General features: G+C 51.6%; 1 protein-coding gene across 2 annotated transcripts in view; it reads right to left on the reverse strand.

The window, feature by feature from the left end:
- LOC119956365 (complement C1q tumor necrosis factor-related protein 1-like) overlaps positions 1-25,225 on the reverse strand; it is a 49,175-nt gene that overhangs the window by 3,890 nt on the left and 20,060 nt on the right. For both annotated transcript variants that reach the window (XM_038783525.1, XM_038783526.1), the window contains exon 2: positions 7,804-8,071. In XM_038783525.1, the coding sequence (XP_038639453.1) occupies positions 7,804-8,071 (268 nt within the window). The remainder of the gene's footprint in view (positions 1-7,803; positions 8,072-25,225) is intronic.

The raw sequence follows: 25,225 nt of genomic DNA on the forward strand, positions 1-25,225 counted from the left end.
AACGGCCGCGCCCAAATGGCTGCGCCAAAACGTACCTAACCCCACCCTACCCCGCAACTCCTGCTAACCCGCACATCCTTGGGACTGCGGGAGGGAACCGGAGCACCCGGAGGAAACCCTCGCAGACGGGGGGGGGAGGGGGGGAGAACGTGCAGACTCCACACAGACAGTCACCCGAGGCCGGAATGGAACCCGAGGCAGCAGTGCTAACCACTGTGCCACTCAAGGCAATCCCCCCTCCAGCCCCGAAATATCAGCTGAGTGAACCTTCTCTGAATCATTTCCAATGCGAGCACGCCCCTCTTCAGCTCAAACCTCTTTCTGAATACTGGTTATATAAATCACCTCGGGTGACAGTCTGCACGGCAATATCTGTCTGATTCCATTATTCTCTGATGCCTCATGGAGAATATCATTGTCAGCTTCTAATTTACAACAGGTCGAGGCTTAACTGAGTTACGCTGTGCATTTCAGTAAAACCTACTGACCTTTCAGAACTGTTACCCTGTGGAATGCTCCACGCGCACGATGAGTTATAGTCCCATAACCCACAGTAATTTATAGCCCAACATTGGCAATTTAATATTTTCGAATCTCACCCTGTCAAAAATTCTCATAAAAATAATCATCCGTCTTTCAGACAATGCGATAAAATAAGGCCCTGCTTTTTGGCCTCGCAGGTGGCCGGTGGGGGGGGGGGGGGGGGGGGGGGGGGGGGGGGTTTGCTAGAAGAGTATACAGTCCTATTTGAAAAGGAGCAGAAGGCATTTTCCCAGGTGTCTTGTCTTTTAAAAAAATAAATTTAGAATACCCAATTAGTTTCACAATTAAGGGGCAATTTAGCATGGCCAATTCACCTACCCTGCACATCTTTTGGGTTGTGGGGGTGAGACCCACGCAGGCACGGGGAGAATGTGCAAACTCCACACGGACAGTGACCCAGGGCTCGAACCCGGGTCCTCAGCGCCGTAGGCAACAATGCTAACCACTGTGCCACCGTGCTGCCCCCAGGTGTCTTGTGTGATAGAGTCCCCTAAAGACGTCATTAACTGAGAAGTAAAAAAAAACTTGCGTTATCCAGCCGGTACCACGTGGCTGTGTGTGGGATCTTGCTGTGTAAAAATCGGCCGCTGCGTTTCCGACACTCCAACAGCGGCCACGTTCTTTCAAAAGTACCTCTTTGGCCGCCATCGATCCCGGCCCCAGCTCACTGTCCGTGTGGAGTTTGCAAATTCTCCCCGTGTCTGCGTGGGTCTCACCCCCACAACATAAAAAGATGCGCAGGGTAGGTGGATTGGCCACGCTAAATTGCAACGTTATTGGAAAGCAAATAATTGGGTACTCTAAATTTATAAAAGAAAACAAAATGTGGATATTGTAAGGAACATAAAGGGTTAAAGTAATGTTACTACTCAAGTTACTAGATGGGACTAAAGAGCAACCATATAAATATCACATCACATGCCTCCTTGACTTCAGAGAGAGAGTGGGAGAGAGCAGGAGCAGTAGAGACAGAGTAGATGTGAGATAGTTTAACTGATGGCATAGTTTAGTATTGTAGATGTGTAGTGTAATCTTTACTCAGTAATTAGTCATTTGTTTGAATCTTATTCAGTGTAGTGTACTTAATTAGCTTTGTGTGTTAAACGCTGCTTGCTATTCTTTGTTAACACTACAACCTTCACCATCCTGAAAGAACTGAAACAAAGACCACAACATGTTTAGTCTAAAGCCTTCCTTCTGTGATGAAAATCCCCGAGTGTTGTTACAGCGGCTGGCCAGCAGGTGGCCAAAGGGCACCCACAGAAGGAGAAGAAGCCTTTGGCCTAGATTAAGCCTATTCTAACAGGCCGTGGTCGCTATGTCAAGGCCTCTCTTTCATTTGTTCAAACTCATGAGAACAAGAATAAAGAGGCAGGTCCGCCAAGGTGGCAACATCCAACGAAATCTTATTTTCATTTCCACGGATGCTGGGGAATATATATTTTCAAATTTGGCAGCACCGTTCAAAACTGGCCCCGCCTGCCGGTAACTTCCTGGCTTTCAAGTCCAGTGATCCACGTCTCTAGTTTTTCTTGCAGATGAATACTTACCCCACTGAGAGGAAAAGTAACAGGATATCACTCCATATATATTCACTGGTCCTGACTGCGTACCTGTTGTTTTAAATCGGGGGCGACAGCGGTATTGCCACTGGCTCATGGCGTAGAGTATGATTCTTGCTTTGGGGTTTATGTTCAGGGGCTTGCGAAAGGTCCCAGGTCCCAGATGAGCCCCTTAGGGGCAGCACGGTAGCTCAGTGGTTAGCACTGCTGCCTCACAGCGCCAGGGACCCGGGTTCGATTCAGGTCTTAGGTCACTGTCTGTGCAGAGTTTGGACCTTATCCCCCCCCCCCCCCCCGTGTCTGCGTGGGGTTCCTCCGGGTGCTCCGGTTTCCTCCCACAGTCCAAAGACGTGCAGGTTAGGTGGATTGGCCATGCTAAATTTCCCCTGAGTGTCCAACGATGTGCACGTTAGGTGGATTGGTCATGATCAATCCACGGAGACACGTGGAGAACATGCAGACTCCGCACAGAAAGTGACCCAGCGGGGAAATCGAACCTGGGACCTTGGCGCTGTGAAGCCACGGTGCTAACCACTGTGCTACCGTGCTGCCATGATGTCTGGAATAATTGGACTATTTCAAACAGACAGCGCAGTTTGTATTATGGCCTTTTTACATCTCTTCATTTGGCTGATGGTACACAGGCAGTAGTGATGTGAGGTGGCATTTTGCATATACATGTATACATGTGCATGACAATATAGTCCCTGAATTTGAGATTGACGGATGTGCGACATGAAATCTTGGCGGGCAACGTAAAGACCTTTAGGGGCAAAACGGAATCACTGAGGAAATGAAAAACGTTTATTGTCATAAGTAGGCTTCAAACAAAGTTACTGTGAAAAGCCCCTAGTCGCCATATTCCGGCGCCTGTTCGGGGAGGCTGGTACGGGAATTGAACCCACACTGCTGGCCTGCCTTGGTCTGTTTTAAAAGCCAGCTATTTAGCCCAGTGTGCTGAACCATGACTCTGGAGCTCTGCAAGATGGAGGATTGTGCATCTAGACCAAAGGAAAACCCTTCGCAAGCCATTTTCATCTTGAGATTCTTGCTGATGTTTCTACCACTCAATTATCTTTATTTAAAATAAAGGAAGAAAAATTGGTAGACGCCGTTCTGAGCATGAAGTCCCACCCCATTCTGGTTTCCTATCTACGCTTACACAGGAAGAGGGAGGATCCGCACCACGAAACCTAAACTCACGTTCAGTTTAATCCGGGCGGATGTTATGCTGCAGGAGGAAACAGGCTTGGGTTGGTCTGATTTCCCAACACATTGACGGCGATTTCAATCTCCCGTAGATCGGGCGCCATTTTAAAAAGGATAACAGAGACCCCCATTACGTCATTGGGAGGGGGCAGGGTGGCGGCGACCATCGTGTCGCAAGATCTGGCCGGCGCGAATCTTGTTTTCGGTCCCTCGCGGGATCTCCTCATTTACGTCCATGGCTGTCATAATATACACCAGTATATCATGGTTCAGACACACTCTGATGGACACACAGAGGGACCAATCAACATGTACAAACACCGCAGCCAATCACCAGTTAGAATACACACACTATAAAGGCAGAGGGCACCATTTGTTCCCGCTCATTCTGGGTGCTGCCTCTCAGTGTAACAAGAACTCATCCAGCCCAGCACAGACTCACACCACGTGCTGAGAGAATCAACTGGTTCGGACAAGGCTTAGGTCTCTAGTTTAAGTTAGCATCATTTAGACCCACAGTCATCGTGTGTTAGTTAGTTAGAAGTTGGTTAATAAAATTGAGTTGAACCTTCATCAGTGTTGGAAGTGTCTGTTCATCTCTCAAGTCTACACCAGCCAACACATCAATGGCAACTGGGGCCAGCGTCATTCATGTCCCCAGAATTTCCCGAAGCACTGTACTATAAACCAAATACCTTTCCAAGTAACGTCACTGTCACATTGTGTGGAACGCCACAGCTGATTTGCCCACTATATGTAAGTTGTTCACCAGCAGGTAATTTGTTTAGTTGATGTGGGTTTTGGGATATATATTGGGCAGGGAGAATTTCCCTGTTTTTTTTTTTTTTCGAACAGCACCGCATGGGATGGTTTAAAGTTACATCCACCTCAGGGCCTCAGCTTAATGTCAGATTGGAAAGACAGCCAGCGGCTTTCTCCGTTCCTGAGACTAAGCGTTGATGTCGGGGCAGGATTCGTGGACTTCCTCAACAGCAAAACCAACGTTGCACCTGGACCGATTCAGCTGCCATTTAGGGGCTAGCACCGGCGCCACGTGGAACATAATCGATTCCGATGAGAGACGGTGCGGGATTCGCCAGGTCCGTGATCGACACTCGGGAGGCTGACAAGCTGCAGCCGCACGTACACATTCCACTCCGTACGCACACAGTCCCAGACAACAAGGTGGCTCTGGTTGCGCTGGAGGGCGCCCATCCCGCCGATGGGTCGGCCGTGTCTAGAGGGCACCTCGGGAGGTGGCCTGGGAGGAGACCCATATGACCTGTGACCCTAGGTTCACAGTGGGCTGTTAGCGGCGTGCGCTGCCTTGCCGGCTGCGACAATGGTGTACCGTGCCCGTCCGCCCGGACCCCACAGCCCACCACCTGGCCACCCCCCGCTAAATCCCTCGGCCCTGGCATGACTGTCAGCAAACTATGGCGATGTTGGGACACTTTCCGTACCCCCTCTCAGCAGCCATGACACCCGGTTTCCCGATTTTAAAAAGCACAAGTGAACCTCGCCATCGGGAATTCACCCCGGAGGAGGCGGAGAATCGTGGAGGCCCCGGAGAATACCGGTGGGAGTCGCCAATGATGTTCCAAGGGCGTTTACTGTACATGCGGAGCGGAAGCCATTGATGCAGCTGCAGAGGCACCGGAGAATTGTGATTAGGCGCAAAACCAGCGCCTGCCACGATTTCAGGGGCAAAACCGATTCTCCGCCCAATCACGCCTCCCGAATCCAGCTGACGGAGAATCCGGACCAGCATGCCTCAACAATGCAGTATTTGGCTAACTGCGCTGGAGTATCAGACTAAACTTTGAGAGCTCAAGCCTCTGGAGTAAGATTTAAAAAACCCACAATCTGAGTCAAGGGCAGCGCGCTCCTGAATTTTAGTGATCCCAGCAACACAGTTCCATCCTGATATGATTTTACTGAGCTGTGTCCGAAATGGTCTAACCCATCAACGGTACAAGGGTGAATCCAATTCAAATCATGTTGGAAAATCCCCAATAGAAACATAGCCAAAAGTTGGAATTTAACAGGCATTAGGCCGGATTTCCGGCCCTTCCTGTCGGCGGGATATTCCGCCCCCGCCAAAGGTGATCCCACCCCTTTCCCGCGGTGGGTCTCCCCAGTGGCGGAAGGGGTGATCCACACAAAGCGGCGTAGGCATTGGAGGGAACGGAAGATCCTGCCAGTGGCTAAGGTTGAATGGGCTCCGCAAAAAAATGGCTCCCCTGCCGCAAAAGGTGTCTTGGGGGAGGAGGGGGGGGGGGGGGGGATGGGGAAGGAGGTCAGAAAATCCCGGCCATAGTGAATTATCACAATCCGCGAAATGAGGAGCAAACATTTCAGCAATATGGGGTAAGAGCAGGGGGAGTGAGACTAACTGAACTGCTCTTCCAAAGGGCCATTGCTTTCTCGATGGGCTGAATGGCCCCCTTCTCTGCTGTATTGTTTTATGATTCGACGTGTAATATTTTGCTAATAATTTGTTACAGTTCACTCAGGGAGTTTAGGCAGCTGTGGCCACGTGCACTTTTCCATGCATGCTGTAGATCGGAGCTATGGGGCGGAATCCTCCAGGAATCGGCAGGGCGGGCAGAAACTGCGAAGTGGAGTGGCGGGAACCATTCCAGCATCGGGCCGCCCCAAAGGTGCGGAATCCTCCGCACCTTCAGGGGCTAGGCCGGAGCCGGAGTGGTTTGCGACCCGCAAATGGCCGGCGCAGGTCCGCTTGCACGGGAGTGTCAGTGGCTGCTGACGTCATTCCCGCGCATGCGCGGGGGGGGGGGGGTGTTCACCTTCATGCCGGCTATCGTGGAGGCTTACATGGCCGGCACGTAGGAATAGAGTGCCCCCACGGCACAGGCCCGCCCGCGGATTGGTGGGCCCCCGATCGCTGGCTAGGCCATCGTGGGGGCACCCCCCGGGGCCAGATCGCCCTGCGCCCCCCCCCCGAGGACCCCGGAGCCCGCCCGCGCCACCACGTCCCGCCGGTAAGGGACCTCGTCCAATTTACGCCGGCGGGACCTGCATAGAACGGGCGGGACTTCGGCCCATCGCGGACCGGAGAATCGCTGGGGGTAACCCACCAACCGGCACACCATTCCTGCCCCCGCCAAATCTCCGACGCCAGAGAATTCGGCAGCCAGCGGGGCTGCTCGAGGCACCAACTTCCTTTCTGTTCTAATAAAAAGAAAGGGGGACGTTGTAATATGCCTCTAAGGGATAGTAGCACACCATCACTAGAAAGGAAATGTGATCCAGTCTTAGTTCGAATTTTTCTTTGAGCAGAGCACATATGCACAGCTCTGATACCTTCAGGTGTTACACCCATAATTAACTGTTCTCATGTATTACGTCTTAATAAATAAACCCACCATGTGTTTACCTAATCCCTTATGAGTGATCGGTGCCTTGTGTCTTTATAATAACACAACACGATCCATCACATGGTCGCCCAGGAAATTTCCCGCTCTCAATGCGGGGCATTGACATGTGTGGAAAGGATTTTGTTTTTCCTTTATTCTTTAATGGGATGTGGGTGTCATTGGCACTGTCCATTCCATTCCTAACTGCCCTTGAACTGAGTAGCTTGCTAGGCCATTGCAGAGGGCAATTAAGAGTCAGCCACATTGCTGTGGGTCTGGAGTCACATGTAGTCCAGACCAGGTAAAGGCGGCAGATTTCATCCCTAATAGGGAGGGCCAATTAGTGAACCAAATGGTTAACAATCGCACTTTCACGATCGCCATCTTTACATTTCCAATTAACTAATGAAATTGAAATTCCACTAGGTGCTCTCGTGGGATTTGAACTCATGCCCCCCCCAGAGCATTAGGCCCCCTGGATTATCAGTCCAGTGAAATTACCACTATGCCGCTATCTCCCATTTGCAAGACTGACACTCAACGTGTCTTCACCACAAAAACACAGAATCCCTACAGTGCAGAAGGAGGCCATTCAGCCCATCGAGTCTGCACCGACCCTCCGAAAGAGCACCCTACCTAGGCCCACTCCCTCACCCGATCCCCATAGCCCCACCTAACTTTTTGGGCAATAAGGGGCAATTTAGCATGGCCAATCCACCCAACCTGCACATCTTTGGACTGTGGGAGGAAACCGGAGGAAACCCACGCAGACACGGGGGAGAAGGTGCAGACTCCGCACAGACAGTGACCCAAGCCGGGAATCGAACCTGGGACCCTGGCGCTGTGAGGCAGCAGCGCTAACCACCGTGCCGCCCCTTAATGAACGCACCTTTCTTGTTCATCAAAGCCTGGAGTGGGACTCGAACCCAGAGCTTTTGTCTCAGAGACAAGGACATTTCCCACTGCGCATGTATAATATATATTTCAGTGAGGATGTTCGGGTAAACACCAACAATCAAAAGCAATTTTCTTTTTGCCATAGCTAACACAGCGGAGATCTGAAAATTGGCACCAGCGCGCACAGCGATCAACCAAAGTTGTCTCTTTACCTTTGAGAATGGTGATGTTGATTTGAGGGTGGATTTGTGGCATGGGGTATGGCGGGTAGTAACCGCCCGGTTGCGGGCCTGGTGCCGTGGCGGATGCGGTGGTGGGTTGCGTGGGATACCCGTGTGGATCACAGCACCGGATGCATCTGTCCTGAGTTGTTGTTGTTGTCTCCTCTTCAGTCGGCTCGCTGGAAGGGGCTCCAGTTACGGATGTCAGACAAATGAAAAGAAGGACGTGCCCCAGAAGCCTTCTAGTCACCATTACTAACTGTAAAAGACAAAGAGAGATGCGGCCTGCTGTAAAAACAATCGAGTGACGTAAGCAGTTTGAGTACAATCCTTTCACATCTAGGTAATATGACATAATCTTAATTATTGTCACAAGCAGGCTTACATTAACACTGCAATGAAGTTGCCGTGAAAATCCCCTAGTCGCCACACCCCGGCCCCTGTTCAGGTACACCGAGGGAGAATTCAGAATGTCCAATTCACCAAACCAACACGTTTTTTGGGACTTGTGGGAGGAAACCGGAGCACCCGGAGGAAACCCACGCAGACACGGGGAGAACGTGCAGACTCCGCACAGACAGTGACCCAAGCCGGGAATCGTTGCCCCGGGACCCCTGGCGCTGTGAAGCAACAGTGCTAACCACTGTGCTACCGTGCCGTGGATTGGACATGCTATAATTGCCCCTTAGTGCCCAGAGATGTATAGGTTAGGTGGGGGTTACGGGGATAGGCAAGGGAAGTGGGCCTGAGCAGGGTGCTCTTTCAGAGGGTCGGTGCAGACACGATGGACCGAATGGCCTTCTTCTGCACTGTAGGGATTCTCTGATTCCAACTGAGTTCAGTGTATTGAAGCCAAGACCTTCCCCCTGACAGTTTTATTGTTCTCATGGGATGCGGGCATGGCTGGTAAGGCCAGCATTTGTTGCTGCCCCTGTTTGTCCTTGTTGTAAGAACTGATTCACTCCAGGGAAGGGAAATCTGCCGTCTTTACCCCTGTCTGGCCTACATGTGACTCCAGACCCACAGCTACGCGGTTGACTCTTTACTGCCCCCTCCTTACCCCCTTGAACTGAGGGGGCAGTAAAGAGTCAACCGCGTTGCTGTGGGTCTGGAGTCACGTGTAGGCCAGACCAGGGTAAGGACGGCAGATTTCCCTTCCCTGAAGTGAACCAGGATGGGTTTTTAACAAGAACCGTTGATAGTTGCCATGGTCACCATTACGAAAGACGGCTTTATATTCCAGACTTAGAACATAGAACATAGAACATAGAACAGTACAGCACAGAACAGGCCCTTCGGCCCTCGATGTTGTGCCGAGCAATGATCACCCTACTTAAACCCACATAACCCGTATACCCGTAACCCAACAATCCCCCCATTAACCTTACACTACGGGCAATTTAGCATGGCCAATCCACCTAACCCGCACATCTTTGGACTGTGGGAGGAAACCGGAGCACCCGGAGGAAACCCACGCACGCACGGGGAGGACGTGCAGACTCCACACAGACAGTGACCCAGCCGGGAATCGAACCTGGGACCCTGGAGCTGTGAAGCATTGATGCTAACCACCATGCTACCGTGAGGCCCAATTTGACTTGTGAGTCAAATTTGAATTCCATCAGTTACCAGGGTGGGATTTGAACCCCTGACCCCAGGAGCCTGAGCTTGCGGATTACTGAAATACCGTGAAGCCATGTAGGCCGGGATTTTCCGATCTGGCCTCCGCAGCGGGTTCACCAGCGGTGCGGTCAGCCCGCCATGGAAAATGCCATTGCCATCAGCGGGGAACAGACAGTTCCACCGTCAGCCAATGGCGGGCCGCCTCCTCTGCCGGCGAAAATCCCGGCTGTCGTCTTACTCGCTGAAACAAAAAGAACCGAACATGAAAATTGGCAATGGCGTTTGAGAACCATTGGACACTAAAGGAAAACTGTTCACTCGAGATTGATCCCGGGGATGAAGGGGTTGACGTATGAGGAGAGAGTAACCAGTTTGGGCTTCTCCTCGCTGGAGTTTAGAAAGATGAGAGGGGATCTGGCGGAGGTGTATAAAATACTAAGAGGGATTGATAAAGAAAACGTGGAGCAAATGTTCCCCCTTGTCGGGCAATCTAGAATGAGAGGTCACGGATATCGGTTGAGAGATTTAGAACTGAGATGAGGAGGAACTACTTCTCGCAGAGGGCGGTGAATTTGCGGAACTCGCTGTCCCAGAGTGCGGTGGAATCTGAATCATTAAATAGTTTCAAGAAGGAGATCGATATCTTTCTGATTTTAAATAACGGGTTAAAGGGATATGGGCAACAGGTGGGGAGGTGGATTTGAGACCAGGAAGAGATCAGCCATGATCTGATTGAGTGGCGGCGCAGGCTCGAGGGGCTGAATGGCCCACTTCTGCTCCCACTTTCCATGTTCCGATGTGACACCAGATGCATTATTACCATTAAAGAATATGGTGCATCTGTGTCACGTCAAGTGGGATATGCGTTGCCAAGATCCCCCGCCTTACTGCTAAATTAAACAATCTTTCCTTTCAACCGCACCAGTTCAGTGAGCTGGCAATTACCACAAGCACTAGTCATTAACACAAGAACTAGTCAAGAAAGATGTTGACAAGGGATTTATTGCTTTGTGGTGGCGTCATGTGAATAACTGAGACCACCAGTGATTAGAAACATACCAAGCGTGTGACAGCTCGGGATCAAATCTACAGTTTCCACGTCAGACCACCGACTATTGGAATGATAAATGCCTCCTCTCATAATTACTGTTTCTTAAAGGGGCAGGTACACTCAAGAATGGACCAGCTTGGACCTGACTGCATTTGAACTTCCAGCCTCCCATCTCAAAATATTGCCAATAAAGAGACGTGCCGTCAAAACTTTTCATCTTGCACTCATCAGATGCAAGTACGTCAAATTTCAAAGGGAGCCGCAATTCGTAACTGGAAGAGGAAAGGGTGTTGATTCGCTGGCAAGTGGACTCTGATTGGTTGAGTCCATGAAGAATGCACGAGGGGTCTATGGTGCACCATGTTTTTGTTTGATTTGAAATTGTCACAATGCCCTGATATGTTCTTCTTGTACTAGGGGCTGGTTTAGCACTGTGGGCTAAACAGCTGGCTTGTACTGCTGAACAAGGCCAGAAGCACGGGTTCAATTCCTGTACCAGCCTCCCCAAACAGGTGCCGGAATGTGGCGACTAGGGGCTTTTCATTTGAAGCCTACGCGTGATTCTCCTCAATGTCAACAAAGCCCCCCAATCTCACGTTGAATAAAGGGCCTGAATGGGGAACACGCGGATGAGACTGTACATAGCCCCGTTTTTGTACAGCGGGGAGATCCGCTCACTGGCACTCCCCATTGTAGCGAGAGATCGGAATGCCGTTTTTAAATGGTGTCCCGATCTCCGAGACCCCCCGGAATAATCCTGGACCTCCCCTCAAGCCCGAACACAATATGGGTGGACCTCCAATCCCTGAGGAAAACCCCACGAGTGCCACTCCGTCTGATCCCCGTTTGTGGGGACCGGTATCAAACGGCGCTCGCCCGAGATATCTGAATGAAGGGGCTGAATCCCAAATCCTCAGGTACCTCGGGAATCTGCACATTAGAGTGAGGCTTACTGCCTCGCTTCAATGTGCAGATTTGCTAAAAAGCCCATTGTGGGTGGGATTCACATCGCAACGTCTCGCACGACTGCGGGGGCTGGTTTAGCACAGTGGGTTAGGTTAGGGGCTGGTTTAGCACAGTGGGCTAAACAGCTGGCTTGTAATGCAGAACAATGTCAGCAGCGTGGGTTCAATTCCCGAACCGGCCTCCCCGAACATGGGCCGGAATGTGGCGACTAGGAGCTTTCCACGGTAACTTCATTGAAGCCTACTTGTGACAGTAAGTGATTATTATTATTGTTGAATTTCGCAAGGCGTTGCGAGCCGGGTAGATCCTGGGAGCGGGATTCCCGGCTTTCAATGGCCATGCTGCGCCGTGGCGAGCTGATTTTCCGACGCAGCGTGGCCGGAGGATCGCGCCCGTTACGTTCTGAGTTTTGGGAGCTGGGATGGTTCAGCCCAGTCAGCGCTCTGCCTGTTGTGGTCAAACATGCTGTTTGACATCATTCGCCAGTTATTTGGAGATACGGCCTCCGTTCCTGGTGTCACGGTCGCACTGAAACGCACACACCATTCATCCCAAGATATTTCCAGTGGATTGCAGCGTTTTGCAATCCTGGTTCTCTGGATGGCACACTAGTCTCTCAATCCGCAGACTGTGGGGGTTCAAATCCTCCTGTAGAGATGTGAATGCAAGCTCCCGGTGAATACAGCAGTGCATTACTGTTGGGTCTGCAATCTTTGGGAAGGTTACTTAAACACAGGCCCTGTCTGCTTTCCAAAGTGGCGTAAATATCCCATTTTGGTTGGGGAAGTCCTCCCCAGGGACCTGGATCAGTGTGTATCCCTCGGCCTACCCCACAAACACAAATTATCCGGCCGCGATCACATTTGTGGGAGCTTGCTGTGCACAAACTTCATTTCCCACAGCACGCAGGGACTACAATCTGGGAAGTATTTCATTTGGCTGTGAAGTGCTTTTGTGATGCCTTAAGCCTACGAATGGCGTTAGATAAATGCAAGCATTTCCTTCGAGCTTGAGAATGATTAACCCCGATTCGTTAGGTTCCGACAACGTTATTAACTATTAGGTAAACAAAAGCATTAAACAAAAGCCCTCAGGGGGTTGCTAGTTTAAAGTCGGGACTCGTTCACTAACCATGACTTAACTTAATTAACTTAAAAGTTGCTGTTTGGTCTATAAGAAGGTGAATTTTGAATCAGCTTTAAACAAGGTTCTACTTGGACTTACTTGCAGCTGGAGCTTGTTAATTAGTTAATTGCATTAGGCCAGTTTTTAGAAGCTAGAGTCACAGTATAAATAGGGGCTAGATACAGTGCAGACTTTGTTTGCACTGAGTGCTGAGCTTGTGGCATTTGAGTGCTACAGTGAGAGTTTGGTGACTGAGGGAGTTAGGTGAGGAGGGAGTAAGGTACTCCTTTCATTTAATTTCCTATATTTATCAAAGAGCATGAAGGGAACCAGGAGTTTAGAGTACAGCTGACTGGGAGCAGAGTCGGAGGGCGGAGGTCCAGTTGGTCCACAGGGCAGCTAATTCTGTAAAGTAAGAGGGGATGGAGGCTAGGGCAGTTGCATGCTCCTCCTGTAGGATGTGGGTGGTGAGGGATACCACTGGTGTCCCCGCTGACTATACCTGCGGGAAGTGCACCCAACTCCAGCTCCTCAGAGACCGTGTTAAGGTACTGGAGCTGGAGCTGGATGAACTTCGGATCATCCGGGAGGCAGAGGGGGTCATAGAGAAGAGTTACAGGGAGGTAGCCACACCAAAGGTACTGGACAAGAGTAGCTGGGTTACAGTCAGGGGAAAGAAAACTAACAGGCAGACAGTGCAGGGATCCCTCGTGGCCATTCCCCTTCAAAACAAGTATACCGTTTTGGATGCTGTTGGGGGGGATGACCTACCGGGGGAAGGCCCCAGCGGCCAGGTCTCTGGCACTGAGTCTGGCTCTGGGGCTCAGAAGGGAAGGGGGGAGCATAGAAAAGCAATAGTAATAGGAGATTCAATGGTTAGGGGAATAGATAGGAGATTCTGTGGTCGCGAGCGAGACTCCCGAAAGGTATGTTGCCTCCTGGGTGCCAGGGCCAGGGATGTCTCTGATCGTGTCTTCAGGATCCTGAAGGGGGAGGGTGAGCAGCCAGAAGTTGTGGTGCACATTGGTACCAACGATGTAGGTAGGAAAAAGGGTGTGGAGGTAATAAACAAGTTTAGGGAGTTAGGCTGGAAGTTAAGGGCCAGGACAGACAGAGTTGTCATCTCTGGTTTGTTGCCGGTGCCACGTGATAGCGAGGCTAGGAATAGGGAGAGAGTGCAGTTGAACACGTGGCTGCAGGAATGGTGTAGGAGGGAGGGCTTCAGGTATTTGGATAATTGGAGCGCATTCTGGGGAAGGTGGGACCTGTACAAGCAGGACGGGTTGCATCTGAACCAGAGGGGCACCAATATCCTGGGGGGGAGGTTTTCTAGTACTCTTCGGGAGGGTTTAAACTAATTTGGCAGGGGAATGGGAACTGGATCTGTAGTCCAGCAACTAAGGTAGACAATAGTCAGGACGCCAAAGCACGTAGTGATGCAGTGGGGAAGGTAACAATGACAAAGGAGAGTACTTGCAGGCAAGGAGATGGGTTGAAGTGTGTATACTTTAATGCAAGAAGCATCAGGAATAAGGTGGGTGAACTTAATGCATGGATCGGTACTTGGGACTACGATGTGGTGGCCATCACGGAAACTTGGATAGAAGAGGGGCAGAAATGGTTGTTGGAGGTCCCTGGTTATAGATGTTTCAACAAGATTAGGGAGGATGGTAAAAGAGGTGGGGGGGTGGCATTGTTAATTAGAGATAGTATAACAGCTGCAGAAAGGCAGTTCGAGGGGGATCTGCCTACTGAGGTAATATGGGTTGAAGTTAGAAATAGGAAAGGAGCAGTCACCTTGTTGGGAGTGTTCTATAGGCCCCCCAATAGCAGCAGAGATGTGGAGGAACAGATTGGGAAACAGATTCTGGAAAGGTGCAGAAGTCACAAGGTAGTAGTCATGGGCGACTTCAACTTCCCAAACATTGAGTGGAAACTCTTTAGATCAAATAGTTTGGATGGGGTAGTGTTTGTGCAGTGTGTCCAGGAAGCTTTTCTAACACAGTATGTAGATTGTCCGACCAGAGGGGAGGCCATATTGGATTTAGTACTTGGTAATGAACCAGGGCAGGTGATAGATTTGTTAGTGGGGGAGCATTTTGGAGGTAGTGACCACAATTCTCTGACTTTCACTTTAGTAATGGAGAGGGATAGGTGCGAGCAACAGGGCAAGGTTTATAATTGGGGGAAGGGTAAATACAATGCTGTCAGACAAGAATTGAAGTGCAGAAGTTGGGAACATAGGCTGTCAGGGAAGGACACAAGTGAAATGTGGAACTTGTTCAAGGATCAGGTACTGCGTGTCTTTGATATGTATGTCCCTGTCAGGCAGGGAAGAGATGGTCGAGTGAGGGAACCATGGTTGACAAGAGAGGTTGAATGTCTTGTTAAGAGGAAGAAGGAGACTTATGTAAGGCTGAAGAAACAAGGTTCAGACAGTGCGCTGGAGGGATACAAGATAGCCAGGAGGGAACTGAAGAAAGGGATTAGGAGAGCTAAGAGAGGGCATGAAAAATCTTTGGCGGGTAGGATCAAGGAAAACCCCAAGGCCTTTTACACATACGTGAGAAATATGAGAATGACTAGAGTGAGAGTAGGTCCGATTAAGGACAGTAGCGGGAGATTGTGTATTGAGTCTGAAGAGATAGGAGAGGTCTTGAACAAGTATTTTTCTTCAGTATTTACAAATGAGAGGGGCCATATTGTTGGAGAGGACAGCGTGAAGCAGACTGATAAGCTTGAGGAGATACTTGTCAGGAAGGAAGATGTGTTGCGCGTTTTGAAAAACTTGAGGATAGACAAGTCCCCCGGGCCTGACGGGATATATCCAAGGATTCTCTGGGAAGCAAGAAATGAAATTGCAGAGCCGTTGGCAATGATCTTTTCGTCCTCGCTGTCAACAGGGGTGGTACCAGAGGATTGGAGAGTGGCAAATGTCGTGCCCCTGTTCAAAAAAGGGATTAGGGATAACCCTGGGAATTACAGGCCAGTTAGTCTTACTTCGGTGGTAGGCAAAGTAATGGAAAGGGTACTGAGGGATAGGATTTCTGAGCATCTGGAAAGGCATTGCTTGATTAGGGATAGTCAGCACGGATTTGTGAGGGGTAGGTCTTGTCTTACAAGTCTTATTGAATTCTTTGAGGAGGTGACCAAGCATGTGGATGAAGGTAAAGCAGTGGATGTAGTGTACATGGATTTTAGTAAGGCATTTGATAAGGTTCCCCATGGTAGGCTTATGCAGAAAGTAAGGAGGCATGGGATAGTGGGAAATTTGGCCAGTTGGATAACAAACTGGCTAACCGATAGAAGACAGAGAGTTGTGGTGGATGGCAAATATTCAGCCTGGAGCCCAGTTATCAGTGGCGTACCGCAGGGATCAGTTCTGGGTCCTCTGCTGTTTGTGATTTTCATTAACGACTTGGATGAGGGAGTTGAAGGGTGGGTCAGTAAATTTGCAGATGATACGAAGATTGGTGGAGTTGTGGATAGTGAGGAGGGCTGTTGTCGGCTTCAAAGAGACATAGATAGAATGCAGAGCTGGGCTGAGAAGTGGCAGATGGAGTTTAACCCTGACAAGTGTGAGGTTGTCCATTTTGGAAGGACAAATCTGAATGCGGAATACAGGGTTAATGGTAGGGTTCTTGGCAATGTGGAGGAGCAGAGAGATCTTGGGGTCTATGTTCATTGTTCTTTGAAAGTTGCCACTCAAGTGGATAGAGCTGTGAAGAAGGCCTATGGTGTGCTAGCGTTCATTAGCAGAGGGATTGAATTTAAGAGCCGTGAGGTGATGATGCAGCTGTACAAAACCTTGGTCAGGCCACATTTGGAGTACTGTGTGCAGTTCTGGTCACCTCATTTTCGGAAGGATGTGGAAGCTTTGGAAAAGGTGCAAAGGAGATTTACCAGGATGTTGCCTGGAATGGAGAGTAGGTCATACGAGGAAAGATTGAGGGTGTTAGGCCTTTTCTCATTAGAACGGAGAAGGATGAGGGGCGACTTGATAGAGGTTTATAAGATGATCAGGGGAATAGATAGAGTAGACAGTCAGAGACTTTTTCCCCGGGTGGAACACACCATTACAAGGGGACATAAATTTAAGATAAATGGTGGAAGATATAGAGGGGATGTCAGAGGTAGGTTCTTTACCCAGAGAGTAGTGGGGGCATGGAATGCACTGCCTGTGGTAGTAGTTGAGTCGGAAAATGTATGGACCTTCAAGCGGCTATTGGATAGGTACTTGGATTAGGGTAGAATAAGGGAGTGTAGGTTAACTTCTTAAGGGCAGCACGGTAGCATTGTGGATAGCACAATTGCTTCACAGCTCCAGGGTCCCAAGTTCGATTTCGACTTGGGTCACTGTCTGTGTGGAGTCTGCACATCCTCCCCGTGACTGCGTGGGTTTCCTCCGGGTGCTCCGGTTTCCTCCCACAGTCCAAAGATGTGCAGGTTGGGTGGATTGGCCATGACAAATTGTCCAAAATTCTATGATTAACCTAGGACAAAAGTTCGGCGCAACATCGTGGGCCGAAGGGCCTGTTCTGTGCTGTATTTCTCTATCTATCTATCATGACCCCATGACTAAGATTAAATAAATTTAATACACGCCGAATATTTCATAGCAGGAAAAACAGCTATGCGGACGGAAATCAGCGGAATGTGGCGACCCTGTGTGTGTGGGCAACGGTCAACAAAATGTCTCGTGGGCCCCACTCAGGACACATGTGGGCCACATGTGGCCGTGAGGCTATAGGTTGTCCGCCACTGATATTGGCAAATGATGCCTCTGTTTGACTGGTAAATAAATAAAGACAAATATCAGGAGATGGAGTTGTCCTACAATACACTCTCACCATGCTGATATTTTCCCCTCCCTATATTCAGCCCTGAGATATCAAAGATCACCTGTAAAACCTTGGAATCATTAACGTAGCAAACAACAATCCATACTTTTATAGTGCCTCTAATGTAATAAAACTCCCGAGCCCCTTCACAGGAGTGTGATAAAGCAAAATACGACACCTGTCATGTGTGTTATAATCATAGAACCATGACAGTGCAGAAGGAGGCCATTCAGCCCGTTAACTCTGCACCTCCGAAAGAGCACCCTATCTAACCCTACCTAACAGTGTGCGGTCCATCTCCCTAGCCAACACCCTCGCCCACTCCCCTTCCTCCCTGAACAAGGATAGAGTCCTCCTCATTCTCACATTTCACCCCACCAGCCTCCATATGCAAAGCATAATCGTCCGCCATTTTTGCCAACTCCAGCGTGATGCCACCACCAAACACATCTTCCCTTCACTCCCTCTGTCAGCATTCCACAGAGACCGTTACCTCCGAGATTACCTAGTCCACTACTCCACCATACCCAGTACCTCTCCCAGGAAGAAGTCTGACAACACCAGGTTAAAGTCCAACAGGTTTGTTTCAAACACGAGCGTTCGGAGCACTGCTCCTTCCTCAGGTGAATCCTCAGGTGAAGGAGCAGTGCTCCGAAAGCTCATGTTTGAAACAAACCTGTTGGACTTTAACCTGGTGTTGTAAGACTTCTTTCTGTGCTCACCCCAGTCCAACGCCGGCATCTCCACATCATGAGTACCTCTCCCATCACCCATGGCATCTTCCCACGCAATCGCAGAAGGTGTAACACCTGCCCCTTTACCTCTTCCATGCTTAACATCCCAGGCCCAAAACACTCATTCCAGGTTAAGCAGCGTTTCACTTACGTCTCTTCCAATTTGTTCTACTGCATTCGCTGCTCCCAATGTGGTCTCCTCTATATTGGAGAGACCAAACGCAGACTGGGTGATCGCTTTGCTGAGCATCTTCGGTCTGTGCGTATTCAGGACCCTGACCTTCCTGTTGCTTGCCATTTTAACACAAGACCCTGCTCCCATGCCCACATGTCTGTTCTTGGCCTGCTGCAATGTTCCAGTGAAGCTCAAAGCAAACTGGAGGAACAACATCTCATCTTCCGGTTAGGCACACTACAGCCATCCGGCCTGAACATCAAATTCAACAACTTCAGATGATCAGCTCTACCCCACCTCGACCCATTTGTTTTCATCCCATTTCATTTTAACTTGTCTTTTACCATTTCTTTCTCCATTGTCTTTCTTTATATATATTTAACCCCCCCCCTCAACTTATCTACCTTTCCTTAACCCTTCTCCCCTTTGCTTCCCCTTCCCCTCCCCCCACATCTGTCACGGTTTACCCTCTGATGTTAGTTTCTCTGCTGTTTGACCTTTCACATCTTTTGTTCTCTCTGGGGACTGCCATTAACACTCTTTCCCCCTGGTATCTGTGGCTATTATGATGTGGAGATGCCGGCGTTGGACTGGGGTGAGCACAGTAAGAAGTCTTACAACACCAGGTTAAAGTCCAACAGGTTTGTTTCAAACACGAGCTTTCGGAGCACGGCACCTTCTTCAGGTGAAGAAGGTGCCGTGCTCCGAAAGCTCGTGTTTGAAACAAACCTGTTGGACTTTAACCTGGTGTTGTAAGACTTCTTTCTGTGGCTATTAGCACCCGGTTTCCCTGGGTTTCTGTGGCTATGACTCATCTTTCATTCTCACTCCACAGTATAAATATTTCCCAATTTCTCTGTCTTTCAGCTTTGACAAAGGGTCATCTGGAACGTTAGTTCTTTTCTCTCCCTACAGATGCTGCCAGACCTGCTGAGAATTTCCAGATTTTTTCCTTTGGTTTCTGATTCCAGCATCCGCAGTAATTTGCTTCGACCTAACCCTACGCTGACCTGTTCATAAAACATTGTTTGGACTTCTAAGAAGCAATTTATCATGGCTAATCCACCTAAACTGCACATCTTTGGACTGTGGGAGGAAACCGGAGCACCCGGAGGAAACCCACGCACACACGGGGAGAACGTGCAGACTCCGCACAGACAGTAACCCAAGCCGGGAATCGAACCTGGGACCTTGGAGCAGTGAGGCAGCAGTGCCGACCACTGTGCCACCTGTGATTAAAATCTAAAGGCACTAATTGCGCTATGGCTTCATTAACTAATTTATGTGAGCAGGTATACATGGACAGAAAGCTTGAAAACCCATCATCAGCAGAGCTATCTGTGTGTGCTCCGTTGCAAGCAATAGTGAAACTGGGGCAGCACGGTAGCATTGTGGACAGCACAATCGCTTCACAGCTCCAGGGTCCCAGGTTCGATTCCGGCTTGGGTCACTGTCTGTGCGGAGTCTGCTCATCCTCCCCGTGTCTGCGTGGGTTTCCTCCGGGTGCTCCGGTTTCCTCCCACGGTCCAAAGATGTGCAGGTTAGGTGGATTGGCCATGATAAATTGCCCTTAGTGTCCAAAATTACCCTTAGTGTTGGGTGGGGTTACTGGGTTATGGGGCTAGGGTGGAGGTGTTGACCTTGGGTAAGGTGCTCTTTCCAGCAGCCGGTGCAGACTCGATGGGCCGAATGGCCTCCTTCTGCACTGTAAATTCTATGTAAATCTATGAAACTGGATTGCAGGACACGCTTCCTTTCTAGCACGAGCGGCAGGGTAGCACAGTGGTTAGCACCATTGCTTCCAGCGCCAGGGACCCGGGCTCGATTCCCGGCTCGGGTCACTGTCTGTGTGGAGTCTGCATGTTCTCCCCGTGTCTGCGTGGGTTTCCTCGGGGTGCTCCGGTTTCCTCCCACAAGTCCCGAAAAATGTGCTTCACAGGTGAATGGGACATTCTGAATTCTCCCTCTGTGAACCCGAACAGGCGCCGGAGTGTGGCGACCAGGGGCTTTTCACAGTAACTTCATTACATTGTTAATGTAAGCCTACTTGTGACAATAATAAAGATTATTATTAGCAATGTCATGCTGAAATCTCGTAAAGGCATATGATGACATCCTGGGCGGTATTCTCCCCCTCAGCAGCCGAGTGGGAGAATCGCCGGGGGCGCTGCGCGAATTGCGCCACCCGCCCCGACCCCCCGCACACGATTCTCCCACCTGCCCCCGAAGACCAGCGCCGCGCGAATCGCGCCAGGCCGCTCGGAGAATCGGCGAGCGGCGATTCTCCAGCCCGGATGGGCCAAGCGGCCGGTGAAAACAGTGACAGTCCCGCCGGCGCCGTTCTAACCTGCTGCCAGGTCAGCGGGACCTGGGGCTTAAAGGGCCGGGAGCGGCCTGTGGGGAGGGGGGGGTCCCAACCCCGGGGAGGCCCTCCGGAGGGGCCTGGTACGCGATCGGGACCCACCGATCGGCGAGCCGATCGTCTCTGTCGGCTGGCCTCCTTTCTTCCGGCCGGCGAGCCTGGATCCATCCGTCATGTTTGTGCTGGGCGGCCTGGGGGAGGACGGCCACTGAGCATGCGCTAGTCGGCGCTGGCCCAACTGCGCATGCGCGGGTCTTTTACGCAGCGCCGGGTCTCTGACGGCGTGCCGAGGCCCCGCCCCCGTAAATCGTGCGACGCCCCTGCTAGCCTCATGGAGGGGGGAGAACAGGGGTCCGGGAATGGGCGCCGACGCCTGAGTAAAACACTCCGGTTTTTACTCCGGCGTCGGCACTCAGATTCCCATTGGGTGAATCCCACCCGCTATATTCCTTTTAAAGATTTCCCCCCTTGGAAAGAAATAAAACTATTTACAACGTGTTCATATTTACAAGACGTTAATAGGTGAGAGGGTCACAAGGTTGGCCAAAGAGGTGTATTTTAAGGGGTGTTTCTTAAAGGAGGAAACGGGGCTGGATTCTCCGACGCGCCACCTTTCCGCCTCAACCCGCCGGCGGGATTCTCCCTGACGCCGGCCGGTCAATGGGGTTTCCCACTGTGGGGCGGCCGCACGCCGTCGGGAAAACCCCCGGGCTTCGGAGAATCCCGCCGGCGGAGAATCCCGGCCATGGTCCAGAACTGAAGAGGTTCGGGGAGGAAATTCCAGAGAGTAAAGGTCCAAGGATAGAGTCACAGGGCGGGATTTAGCGACTTGGTGTCAGCAATGCAATGCGTCGTTATCTGGGTCACTCCCTCACTCGGCATGATCCATATCGGTGTATTTAAATGGGGAATGGGCTCATTTACATATGTGTTCACGGGAGTCTCCTGGTGTCCGGGACCTAGAGGCAGCTCCTGGCAGACGTTGCCAGGGCGCCGTTTGGTACTGGCTTCCACAAATGTGGCACCTGGGTGGGCGGGGGGGGGGGGGGTCTCCCAGGCTATTAGAGACCCTTGGGTGGTCAGGGACAGGGCAATACTCCCTCTGGCACCCAAGCACCTTGGCACTGCCAGCCTGGCACACCGAGTTTAGGGTCAGGTTGAAAATAAGAGGGGGGGGGGAGATCAGGGCAGGCAGACAAAATGGCGCCCCGACCTCCGAGGAGGGACTTAGCGACTGCGGAGGGGCTAGCACCGGCGCCACGTGGAACACAATCTATTCCAATGAGAAACGATGCGGGATTTGCCGGATTGGTGATTGACACTCCGGAGGCTGACAAGCTGTAGCCGCGCGCACACATTGCACTCCCCACGTATGCTCATCCCAGCCAACAAAGTAGCACTGGTTGCGCTGGAGGACGCCCATCCCGCTGATGGGTCGGCTGGGTTCAGAGGGCACCTCGGGGGGTGCCCTGAAGGGACACCCATATGCAGCGCCGGCCCTAGGGTTGCTGGCGCCCCGGGCAAGCTGAACTTCGGCGCCCTTGGGGGGGGGGGGGGGCGGGGGAGGCGGGGCCGGGGGGGGCGAGAGAGGGGGGGCGGGGCCGAGAGGGGGGGGGCGGGGCCGAGAGAGGGGGGGCCGAGAGAGGGGGGGGGGCGGACCCGAGGGGGGGCGGACCCGAGGGGGGGGCGGGGGGGGGGGGGCGGACCGGCGGGGGGGGGGGGGCGGACCCGAGGGGGGGCGGAGGGGCGGACCCGAGGTGGGCGGGAGGACGGACCCGAGGGGGGGACGCACCGGAGGGGGGGCGGACCGAGGGGGGCCGCCCTGGGGGAAGGCGGCCACCGCGCATGCGCTGGTTGGCACCGGCCCAACTGCGCATGCGCGGGACCCGAGTCTCTGGCGCCCCCTAGCACATGGCGCCCCGGGCGACTGCCCGGGTTGCCGGTGCCTTGAGCCGGCCCTGCCCATATGACCCGTGGCCCGAAGTTCACAGTGGGCTGTAAGCGTGTGCGCCGCTGCACGGCTGACTTGCCGGCTGCGGCAACGGTGTTCCGTGCCCGACCGCACAGCCCACCCCCTGGCCACCCCCCCGCTACTCCCCCCCCCGGCCCTGGCAGAACCCCCCCCGGCCAGCGGCACGACTGTCAGCATACTATGCCGATGTTGGACACTTTCCATACACCCCACCCCCCCCCCCCCCCCCCCCCCAGCAGCCGCAATGCCGGTTTCACGATTTCTAAAAGCACAAGAGAACCTCACCATCGGGAATTCGCCCAAGTGGAGGCGGAGAATCACGGAGGCCCCGGAGAATACCGGGTCGGGCCTGCTATTGCTATGCCAACGGCGTTTACTGTACGTGTGGAGTGGAACGCACTGACGCCGCTGTCGAGGCACCGGAGAATTGCGATTTGGCGTTAAACCAGCGCCCAGCACGATTTTGGCGTTGAAACCAATTCTCCGTCCAATTGTGATTCCCAATTCCGGCTGGAGAAAGTAGTACAAGTTCCCTGCCATGCCGCCAACCCCATGGCACCGTTTCCGACCTCCAATTCGACAGGATCCGTCACCAGGCAATCAGAGGGGCATAGGCCACGACAACGGGGTCCTGACCCTCCAGTGGCTCCGGCCCCTCCCAAACCCCAAAGGTCGCCTGACCTCAGCCCCCACTGACCTGGAGTTGTTTGTATATTAATGACGGATCACCCAGCACTGGAGGAACTCGGTGCAACTTCGACATGCGTAGGCCTGAGGGCTCCAGGTTGGCCGAGAACACAGGGGCAGCCTGAAGCCGAGGCCTCTCTTGTCCGAGACACTAAATTCCCTCACATCATGAGCTGGATGCACTCAAAGCAAGCCTGCCTCCCTTCATCCAACTTAATTATCCGCCCAAAATCACTTCCATGGAGATCAAAGGAACAAGGAACTCACAAACAGGAAGATGCTGAGAGATTGCAAAGAATTCCTGTAGGGCATTGGTGCAGACAACATTCTTTGCATCCAAACATTATCTCGCTCAGTGGATCACCTATGATTTAAACTGGCAACAGAGTTATTTCCCCCTCCCCCCAAAGATTTGTCGAAAGCAAAATGGAAATTGCATTATATAGCGCCTCACGGCATCATTGGCATATTCTACAGTACTTTGTCAGCCCGACACTCAAATGGTTCCCTGGCCGGCTTCCCACTCTCCTTCTTCATCTTTGAATTGTCTGAAATTTGGCGCAAAGTATTGTTCACCGCCCCCCCCCCCCCCCCCCCCCACACCTCCCCCCCCGCTCCCGATGGTCTACTTTAATAATAATAATCTTGATTGTCACAAGTAGGCTTACATTAACACGGCAATGAAGTTACTGTGAAAATCTCCTGGTCCCCACATTCCGGCGCCTGTTCGGGTACACTGAGGGAGAATCCAGAATGTCCAATTCACCCAAGAAGCACATCTTTCGGGGCTTGTGGGAGGAAACCGGAGCACCCGAAGGAAACCCACGCAGACACGGGGAGAACGTGCAGACTCCGCACAGACAGTGGCCCAAGCCGGGAGTCGGACCTGGGAACCTGGTGCTGTGAAGCGACAGTGCTAACCAATGTGCTACCATGCCGCCCTTTGACCCCGGCTGCCCAGTGTCGCCAATTTAACCTTCTGCTCCTTGTGTCTGAATCCTGTCATCTTGTCACCCGCTCCCGATCTCTGAAACTTCCTACAAACCTACATGATCTCCTCTATTCTCTGTTACTCTCTGAATCTGGTACCTTGTGAGTTCCTCGCCTCCCTTTCACTATATTATTGATGACTGTGCATTGAATCACACGGGTCACCTTCAATTCCACTCCGTCCTCCTTTTAATCCTCCTAAAAACTTTCTCCTCCATTAATCTTTTGGAGGTTTGCTCTTCCTGATACATTCTCCTTCGGCTCAGCATCCATCTTTTGATGATCCATCAGTCAAATTCCTCAGGATTTTTAATGCAAAATGTAAGAATTGTTGGTCAATCGAAAATCCATCGCTCACCTTCTATCCTGGGTGGCGTGCCGGCACAGTGGTTAGCTCTGCTGCCTCACAGCGCCAGGGACCCGGGTTCAATTCTAGCCTTGAGCGACTGTCTGTCCGGAGTCCGCACGTTCTCTCCGTGTCTGCGTGGGATTCCTCCGGGTGCTCCGGTTTCCTCCCACAGTCCAATGATGCGCAGGTTAGCTGGATTGGCCGTGCTAAATTGCCCCTTTGTGTCCAAACATGTGGATGTTAGGTGGGGTTACGGGTTACAGGGATAGGGCAGGGGAGTGGGCCTGTGTAGGTTGCTCTCGCAGAGGGTCGTTGCAGACTTGATGGGCCGAATGGCCTCTTTCTGCACTGTCGGGATCATTTGAGCTACTATGTATTAAGGTGCAATACTATTCGAGTTAGATGTTACTCAAAAGAGAAAAATGTTACTGAAGCTTTTTATCTGTTAGTCATCAGGTCAAAACACAAGAATGTAAAATTTCACATGACCTTAACTGTAACAACAGGAGAAAAAGGTGCTGATCGATCGGGAAGTCAA

The sequence above is a fragment of the Scyliorhinus canicula genome, chromosome 23, assembly GCF_902713615.1.
Source record: "Scyliorhinus canicula chromosome 23, sScyCan1.1, whole genome shotgun sequence".
Taxonomy (NCBI): Eukaryota; Metazoa; Chordata; class Chondrichthyes; order Carcharhiniformes; family Scyliorhinidae; genus Scyliorhinus; species Scyliorhinus canicula.